General features: G+C 28.5%; 1 protein-coding gene across 1 annotated transcript in view; it reads left to right on the plus strand.

Annotated features, from left to right (window-relative positions):
* The first annotated feature begins 9,791 nt into the window (after window positions 1-9,791).
* LOC135205048 (neuropeptide CCHamide-1 receptor-like) overlaps window positions 9,792-11,307 on the plus strand; it is a 16,253-nt gene continuing 14,737 nt past the window's right edge. Inside the window, exon 1 of the mRNA XM_064235316.1 lies at window positions 9,792-11,052. Coding sequence (XP_064091386.1) covers window positions 10,673-11,052 — 380 coding nt within the window. The 5' untranslated portion in view covers window positions 9,792-10,672. The remainder of the gene's footprint in view (window positions 11,053-11,307) is intronic.

The following is an 11,307-nucleotide window of genomic DNA, read 5'->3' on the forward strand; positions in this document are numbered from 1 at the left end:
TAATCATCCAATTTTTTTCAATTATTAAGTCCAAACTCTTTAGTATTGAGGAGGTCTATATATTTACTATGTTCATCAATTTGTTTTTTCAGATTCAAATTAATTCACCAGCCTATTAGTTCACATTGCCTGAGTTACTATATTTCTCATATATTTTTCCGTTGTTTTTTGTATTTTCCCATATATTGCTGGTTGCCTCCTTGATTCCTATTTTTTTCTATCTGATCTATAAGTTTTGGAACCCTTTTATTTTGATCATCCCTTCCCAGTCTCTTGGGAATACCAGGTTTCACTTAGATTCAATTATATCTATGTTTTTCTTTTCATTTTGGGTTAAGTTCTTCTAAGTACTCTATTTTTCTTTTTGAGTTACTAGTAACTAACAAACCCTGCCCGGCCATTCATCACTATGATGGTTTTTTTGCGGTGTTTTTTCTCCTTCATTTAATACTGGTAGTAATAAGGATTTTTCCCCATGTCCGCTATTTCCCTTTTATGGTATGGTTTGTTCTTCTTTTTTTGCATTTCCAAAGCAAATTCTGACATTAAAAAAATCCAACTTTTGCCATAAGAATTTTGATCTTCCTTCCATCATAACTTATTCATTTTGTATCTGAATCTGCAAATTTTTCTCCGTTTCTTTCTGCAATATCCTCCCGTTGCCCATAAAAAACAAACAGTTATTATCTCTTGAGTAGGGAATTTCGGAAGGATGATGCTTTGAAATTTTTTTGCTGACACTCTGCATATCTTCATTGGTGGTTTGCTTTTCTCTGTTTAACCTGAGATTCTTGATTTCTTTTCCTCTCTTTATTTGTTTCTTTCTTTCTTATTTTGGATTTTTATTACTTGGTTGGTTATTTTATTTGATTATTCGATTCATGGCTACAGGGTGCATATATTTTGCATTTTTGTTCGAACTTACATCCTTTTCCGTTCTTATTTTAGGTTTTTACATATCTTTTTGGATTGCAGAATCTCTGCAATCATCCCCAGATCCATCTAAAAGTATGCACATTTACCATATTATTTTCATAGTTTTGACAATACTTAGATTAGGATGTATTGTAGTAACATCTGTTTCTCCAAATCTGCAATTCCCTCTTTTCAAAAGGTTGTCAGATTTTTGGTCTTTCTTGTCTATATATTTTCCTCTTTCCCGTCATTGTATAGATATGGGTAAGAGCCTCTTCGGATTTGCTTTTCTGTTGTCAATAATCGTAAGTTTAGTTTCTTCGTAGGTATGCTGCGTTTATTGCCTCATATGTAGTATCAATTGAGTATCTCTGCATCCATACTTTTATCTTGGTTTTTCTTTGTTTTCCCTTATTTTTTTGCTGTGTCATTTTCAACATTTTTGTTTACTTTATTCCCTTCCGTGTTCCTTTTCCCTTTATTCGTTCTTTTCCTTCTTTATTTCCTTCCTTACCTTCCTTCTTTTCTTCATCCTCAAAATATTTGTACATTCAATCTTGATTTAATAACAGTTGTCTATATCCATTGATAGACATGGTTGAACAAAAAATTCTTGTATCTTTCTCAAATCTTGTATTACCTCAGCACCCACCTGTGGGATGTGGGTCGGAATGTTTTGCAATGCAGCACATTTTCTGATTATGGTTTTGTGGATTGACTATGGCTATACCAAACCTTACACAGTTTGCATGGCTTTTGGCATTCTTTTTCCTAATGCATCAAGTTAGGATACTTCACAAGATTCACCCTTATTCATTTTGCTTTGTCGGGAATATGTTGGTTTATGTTTATATTTTTTCTTTATGACAATTTCCCGAAAAGTTTCCGAAACTTTGGGGTCTTCCATAGGAGAACCATACATGGAACCCTCCTATCTTACAGAAGAAGAAGAAGAAGAAGAAGAAGAAGAAGCAAGAAAGAACAAAGATCAGGTGACCTCAGCTGATCAGTTTCCAGGAACCCTAAAAATATGGAATCATGGAGGTTTCTCCTTCTGTATCACCTTGGCCTTCTAGATTATACGTCGCTGCGAATGGGAATAAGAAGACAAGATGGAGACAGAAAGAAAGAGAGCGAGAGAAGAGAAGATGAGGAATGAGATGTTTATCTCCCACTACCCTGTTTCATCAGAGGGGTCACGGCTGGAGGGCGGGGGAGTAGGGGGGGGGGGGGTGTTGGCGTTCAATGCGTGAGGCGTTGTTTCTTGTTAGATTTTCTTCCTTACGTTTGAAAAATAGATGAAGGGTTTCATATGTTTGTTTCGTTTATTTCTTCTAATCAACTTACACATATGCATATTAAATAAACTATTATATATTATAATATGATAATATATAGATCATATATTATAAGATTATATATATATATATATATAAGTCAAATATCACATTACCGTGAATGTTCATATCCCATACATCGAAGCTACAAATATCCGTTTAATATACCTAATTCGCCCTACCTCGTGGAATTCATAGATTTTTTCATATAGGCCTTAACCGAAGGGGAATTTTAATTAGGCGATAATAGAATTGTCGGCGGGGGGGTGGGCCCAGGCGCGAACCCAGGATTTTGTATGGTGTCCTGGGTTCCGCGACTGGGCGCCGACAATTCTATTATCGCCAATAAATAAAATTCCCCTTCGGGTTAAGCATATATCAAAAGTATATTAACTTCCGAGGGTAGAGTGAATTAGATTTTTAAAGCGGGCATTTTGTAGCTCGATGGATATATATAGATAAATAATAATATATATATAATAATTATATATAATATATTAATATATATATATAATATATATATATATATTATATATTTTATTGGATATATATAGTATTATATAATAATATTATATAGTAATATAATATATATATAGACATATATATATAATATATATATATTAATATATATATTTAGATATATATATATATATATTATTAACAATATATATATATATATATATATTTATATAGTAGATATATTTATATATATTATATAGATTATATTAATAAACTAAATATATATAGAACAATATATATAATATATATACTATAATAATTATATATATATGTATATATATATAATATATATATATAATAATATTAGATATATATATATATAGATATATATATCTTATATACATATCTATATACTAATAAATTATATCTATATATTAATATAATATATATATATATATATATATATATATAATATAGAATATATATATATATAGATAATATTAATATAATAATTTAATCTAGTCGATATCTATAATATCGATATATATATATTATATATATATATATATAGATATATACTCAAAAAAATTAAATTAAAAAGATCTATTAATATATCTATAGATATATATATAGATAATATATATCAATATATTATATATCTAATCTATATATATATATATATATAGATAGATATAATATATATATATTATATATAAATATATATCTATTATTAGAATATATAGATATATATAGATATATCATAGACTATATTACTATATATTTAGATATATATTTTAATTAATTATATATTATATATATAGACTATATTATAGATTATATATATTATACTATATACTATAATTAGATATATATTATATATTATATTATATATAGAGATATTATTTTGAGATATACATACATATATCTATATTATATATAATTATAATACATAATAATTAGATATATAAAATATATACATTATATTATTATAGCATTAATTATTATAACATAGATATATATATCTATATATAATAATAAATAGTATTATAATATAATATAGATAGATAGAATGATAGAATAGATAGATTATCTATAGATAAGAGATTATTAGATATCTAGATATAGGATATATATATAGAGACAGCATAGTATTTATATATAAGTTATATTAGTATAATGATATAAGATAGATATACACAGATATAATAGAGATTCGATATATAATAGATATATACAAACGGAGATCTATATGAGAGCCTATTATATATAGATTACGAGATAGATATATTATAGATATATATATATATATAATTATGTATTAATCGATCAATATATAATATATATACATAAATATATATATTTAGATATATAGATACACATAATAAATATATAGATATACTGAATATACTATAGGTATATATAAGATATAGTATAGATTAGATATATATAGATTATAGAAGATATACAAGTAGATATATATAGAGATATATATAGATAGATATTTGGATATCCTAGATTTATACTATATATATGCGAGATATTATATAAGATATATAGATATAATATATATATATGTAGATACACTCTAGAGTAATATATAAATTATAAATAGATATAATATATATATATATATAAGATTATATAGATACGAATATATACTAATATACATCATATAATATATATAATATAACTATATATATATCTATAAATAGATAGGATCGAATATACATATATATATATATAATATATAGATATATATATATATGTATATATATATATAGATATTATAATTATTATATATATTATACTGTATATATTATATAATAATATATAGATAATATAATTAGATAGATAGAGAGATAGTATATAATAATACCTTATCTATGCTAATATATAATAGATATTATATATATATATATAAGAACAAAATACTATAGATATATTTACATATATTAATCAATAGATATAATATATAATATATATATATAATAGTATATATTATAATATATATAGATATTATATATAGAATATACATATATATATATTAGTATATAAAATAGATATATATATTATAGATAATATCTATATATAGAAAAAAAAAAAAAAAAAAAAAAGAAAAAAAAAAAATTACATTTAATATGTATAAATTTATAGATATAATATATATATAATACAAATATAGACATATAATATATATATTATAGATTATATATATTTTTTTTATAATATATATAGATATGTATAATTCTATATTTTAGATATAATATATTATGGTATATATTATAATATTATATATATAGATAGATAGATAAATATAGATAATACATATAATATATTTATATTATATAGTATATATACAGATATTATATATATATATAATAAGATATATATTATATATTATTATAAACAATACATATATATATTATAGACAAAAAATATAAAATATATAAGACTTATATATACATATATATATATATAATTATATATTATATGTATGTATATTTAAATTTATTTAATACACAAAATAAATAAAATGTATGTATATATATGATTATGAATTCAATACATATGCAAAATATATGTACATAATATACATATATTAATAGTGTGTGTGTGTGGTGTGGGTGTGGGTGTTGTGTGTGGTGTGTAAATATATAGAAAATATATATAGAGAGAGAGAAGAGAAAGAGAGAGAGAGAGAAGAGAGAAAGAGAGAGTGAAAGAGAGAGAGAGAGAGAGAAGAGCCCTGAAATACAGATAGGCCATCAATAGTAATTGAATCCTCACTCCCTACGCCTGCAGATCGACTCTTTGTGTCGATTGATGGGTGCCAACCGCCACTCGGAGGAATCACAGATCGACCATCGGAGTCGACTGAGAGGGCAATCTCTTTCCCAAGAGGTGGCTATAGGTCGACCATTTGCGTCGAATATGGGCCAGCCAATGGGAGGCTGACGTTTTCCCGATACAGGAATACGCTTTCTGTTGTCAGTTTCAGTGGGGGAGTGATAAGGACCAGTTTTTCTTCATTATTTTTATGCGTTTTTTTTTTTAATATTACCAAGTCGAAAAAAGACAATTTTTCTATTTATTTTTGTGTGTGTTTTTTTTAGATATATTTACCTAAATAAAGGTGAAAAAGAATTTTTCTATTAGTTTTTATTGATTTTTTGTGTTTAAATATTATCAAGTCCAAATATAATTATGTTTACCTAAACAAAGGTGAATAAGACGATTTTTTCTTTATTTTTGTTGCTTTTTTGGTTGTTTGAATATTATCAGGTCCAAAAATTATTATATTTACCTCAACTAAGGTGGAGAGACAATTTATTTTTTTTATCTTTATGAGTTCTTTGTGTTTAGATTTTATCAGGTCCAAAATTAATTATATTTACCTAAATAAAGGTGAATAAATGTAATTCTTTAATTAAAATTATTTTACCTTCTTTTTATGGCATTTTTATTAATCCAAATATCACTGAATCGTAAAACAATCACATTCACTTAGAAGAGAATAAAGGTGACTTATTTCTATTGAAATTATTTCCTTAGAGTTTAAAATGCTAGAAAGTTTTTATTTATGTATTTTTTATGTAGCTGAAGTCTAAGGTAATGGAGGTTGAAGCGCATTTTTTTTTTAGGTGTTTTTCCCCTCAGTCAAAAGACATATGGTTGAATGATTGATGTGGGTTCATCTAATTCAGACAACCTTTGGAGGTTATATACTACGTATACGTATATATATATATATATATATATATATATATATAATATATATAGATATATATATATATATACATATCCATATATGGTATCATATATATATATATACTATATATATATATATATATATATATATATATATATATATATATATATAACACATACATACTACATAACAGACATACGTACTACATACATCCATACGTACATACGGATCCATTTATAGATACATATACTTCATGTGTGTGTGTGTAGGTGTGTGTGTGTGTGTGTGTGCTATCTCTGGTATATATTTTTATTCAAAGCACTTGAAATTGGAATTAAAGTTATTAGCCCAAAAAAACTTTGCTATTTTATGTTTATAAACAAATCTCTCTCTCTCTCTCTCTCTCTCTCTCTCTCTCTCTCTCTCTCTCTCTCTTCTCTCCAAATTCATTAGTTAGACAGAGTACGAAGCACTGTTCCCACATTCCATCTGATCACAGTTTTAAAACGCTTCCCTTGTCTCGTATTTTCATCCGTTTATACCTGAATTATTATTCGTTACTTTATCTTCTAAATTTTATTGTTTACCTTTTCGTTTCGTTTATGGAGTCAATAGGCGCTTCGGAAAGGATAATAACAGAGAGGAGAGAGGAACAGAATTGAATTGAACGCAAAACAAAAAAAAATTGTATAACCAATGTTCAAAAGATTATAATAACTGATATTCGAGGTGACGAAATACGATCACCCCTTTGTAATGAACGCCAATAACTATACTATCATATATATATATATATATATATATATATATATATATATATATATATATATATATATATGTGTGTGTGTGTGTGTGTGTGTGTGTTTGTGTGTGTGTGTGTTTATTATAACATTTGGAATGGTACATAACGTCCCTAAAGTGGGTACTGACAATGCTGACTCATTTATTTTAGTTACATTTTTGGCAGCTTGGGCAGACGTGGATATATTCACACACTCACACACACCACACACATATATATATATATATATATATATATTATATATGCTACAAAAATCTAAATCCTATAAATAACCCATCACACAATGTACTTCTCTACAGAAAGGAGACACTCCCATGAAACCCAATAATGATCGACATGCAACTCAAGACCTCTTTTGTAACTCTCCCCCAAAGGTTAAGCTAAGAATATAATGCTTAGAAAATATATATAAAAGGGCTACAGGTGTACTGGCATGACAGTAATGGCTTGAACCTGACTGAGGATTTTGTTACTGTAATGATGTACGGTCGAGAGAGTCTTTTCAAAAATATGTTGAATTGAATTGCAATTTTCATGTAGTTAAAGGGGCTACCTTTAATAAAAGATTTTTAAATTTGGTATACCTATATGGGAATTATAAATATTTTTTTTCTATTTTTTTATGCAAGACTAAAAATCCTATTATTTTTAAGATTAAGATACTACTTTTTCTTAAAGGGACTACCTTTATGGATAAAATAAAAGATTTTTAAAAAATTTAGTGCACGTATATGAGAATTATGAACATTTTTTCTTTTTTACATGACTAAAAATCCTATTATTGTTAAGATTAAGATACTACTTTTTCTTAAAGAAACTACCTTTATGGATAAAATGAAAAATTTCTAATAATTTGGTATACCTATATGGGAAATATATGTAGTTTTTTTTTTTAAGTTTCTTTGGACAAGACTAAATATCCTATTATTGTTAAGATGAGGATATTATTATTTTTTAACAGGCAATAATACAATCTCTGATACTTATTTTACACTTATTTTGTATACTAAACTAGCGTCTTGTTTTGCAAAAAAAACAAAATATCTAATTATTATTCTACAAAAAAAAAAATCTCGTATTTTATACCAAGAATGTTTTTTTCTAGTTTTGCGTAAACTCGCTAAAAAAAATCTCAAATATAATTTTTTTTTTTTGCAGCGTCCTTCAGACAGCCCTTATAGCCAAGCACTCGATCTCGTTATTAGACTACTAGAGATCGTATGAGAGACGGGGGGAGGGGGGGTCAATCCTTCGGGGGAACGCATGGAGGAGGAGGAGGAGGAGGAGGGAGGGTCTGTGCCACTGCGCACGCGCGAACGATCCGTGAGAACTGACACCCGGGAAGACGAACCCAGTCCACACTGAGCCTCTGTCGACCAAGGAGGAAGGATCTGCTAGGATTCCTCGACTGGGAGTCCTATAATCTCTCTCTCTCTCTCGTGCCCGCGTCCTCTCGCTTATCCTTCCGCCGAGGGACGTCCCATCCTACGGTGCTACATCCTTCGTGGAGGAGTCCTTCTGTTTATTATTCATTGAGGGGCTTCGGTTAACGGGGAAAGTTGACGATTTTTGTGAGTTTTTACGATCTTGAAAAGTTTGATAAGAAGTTCTAATCTCGCTCCTTCGTAGGATGTCTTCCTTTCTACAGCGCCTTCGTCGGGGATGAATCCTAATCATCATCCCACGCCCTTGAATGGCCTGTGAACAGACTATCCATTCATTCAGTGTGTAGCTTTTAATCACGATTTTTTTTTTATATGCACAAGGTTGACGATGAAGTTTGAAAACATAATTTCGTAAAATTCCGATTGTGGTTACATGTCATTTGGAAAATGAATGAGGCTTTTTGGTGGTTTATTTTGTGGATCCTATGTTATGGAAACTCAGAATGGACAGGTATTCTGATTATTAATTTATTCTTATAACTCTGCTTCTGGTGACAGGCTCATAGTCCGTTTTAACAGCTTTTTATCATTATAATTATTTTTTTAGTATTTTTTCTGATAAATTCTCCCAGTTATAGATTCTAATTGTCAAGGAACTTGGAGAAAAATTAGTTACGGAATTACATATATTTTAACAGTTCATTGTACATAGTATAACCTTAATCCCTCTAATAATTAAGTATAGATGCAAATTACTTCAATTATTAGATTTTCTAATCGAGTAATTTAAGAATTGACACTAATTATTTACATTGAGAATATCTAATCTAGTCCTTAAGAATTGATGCAAATAATTTCAACTGAGAATTTCACATCTATTTTCAGTTATTGTCATATATATTTGGACAGAAAATAATAGAAAAATGTAAAGAGGCATAAGAAATCTCAAAAAAGTATACAACAGACTTCATTGGTTCTTAACAAATTGAAGGAACATTTTTAAACCTTTAGCTTCCAAATTTATTAATGTCCTTTAACTTGTTTTTTTTTGAGAGAGAAAGAGAATTTCAATTTATAAACCAACTTTTCTCTCATGAAGATGTAATAACTATTTCACTGCACCAGAAATTCTAATTCTCTTTGTTTTATCTATAGTGAAAGTAAATATAGGAACATTACAATACTTAATAAACAATGAATCCTCATACATTTGCTTTCGTGATGATAAACAGCCCTAATTTTAGTTCCTATGACTTTAGTTTCTGGTGACGAATATTGGCGTCAGTTGTAAAGCAAGACCAGTGACGAACATATGGGTAATCGTGAAACCGAGTCACGAATAAATATGAAAACTCATACTATATAGTTACGAATTACGAATTTCGAATTTATTATACAATAAGAAACTGGAATGACTCACGAACAATTCTGAAAATATATTGAAGAGAAATAGTGTCCTCAGATGGTGCTGTATAGAAAAAGTATTAAAATTTAATTTTACTGTACAGGTCATCAACCATCACTGGAATTATTCTATAGTATGAGTGAAGTTTCTAATGCTGAATTAACATATGACTATATTCCATTAGACATTAAAGTACCAAACGTTGCAGTGACAATAATAATCATGGCTAATGAACGATTGCTTTGAGATCAATCACAAAGCTCTGGAATCTACTGTGAAAAAACTTGAGTACTGAGAAGGTACTGAGAAATTAATGAAAAGATACCAGAAGACTTCAATAACTTATAAAAAGTAGATTTTCGACATAAGTGTGAAAATAAAGTTACCAAATTAGAGGAAATTATCAGTAATTAAAGTCTAGTGATGTTAACTTCAAATGCATCAAGCTTTTGAAAGTTATTGTAAAAACAATAGAAAAAATTATAAGTTAATAATGGAAGAACTATAAAGATTCTAGATCCTACCTTCTGTGAAAATTAAGCTTTTGGAAGAAAATGACAGTTTTGGCCAAAATGGAAGTCTCTGATCTATAAACGTTCTTAAAATATAAACTTTGGCGAAAAATCAAGTTTCAGAGCTACGATACAAGTGCCGACCAATATGGAGGACTCCACCCACACCCCAAACGCCCATTGGACCATCTGGGCGTGGAACAAGTCCGAAAGCTCTCCCGATGACCTCACGCAAGACTTCCTGCTCCTGACGAGATCCAGCACTAGGGAGAACGCCTCTGTCCTCTGGCCTAACAGCTCCCTCCGGGGGGAGAACCTTGACATCTGGGAGCTCTCTCCTGAAGGAGGGTTAGATAACCAGTCCTTCGCCCTCGGCAGTAACCTGACTGGCAATGAGACCGAGTACCTGCCCTACAACCTCCGCCCGGAGACTTACCTGGTTCCTGTGCTCTTCGCCATCATCTTCCTGACGGGGGTGATTGGCAACGGAGCTCTCATCTTCATGTTTCTGAAGCATCCGAAGCTGTGGTGAGATTTGAGTCGTGTTTCTCAGGATAATTCTCAGAAACTGAGTAATGTCGCTCATTCTTATTTTAAATAATTCTAGTTATATTTTTCATTCGAAAAGCATCGCTTTAACGAAATCTAATGTCTAGTGGATTTCATAAGGTGTGTGACTTTTTATACAGACATTATTCGTCAATGAATAGATTGCAAAGTTATTTTTCATATTCACATCTTTTTCAAGTTTAGTCTAAGTTTCTTTTTACTGTTTTACCTTTG

Source organism: Macrobrachium nipponense, chromosome 48, assembly GCF_015104395.2.
Source record: "Macrobrachium nipponense isolate FS-2020 chromosome 48, ASM1510439v2, whole genome shotgun sequence".
Taxonomy (NCBI): Eukaryota; Metazoa; Arthropoda; class Malacostraca; order Decapoda; family Palaemonidae; genus Macrobrachium; species Macrobrachium nipponense.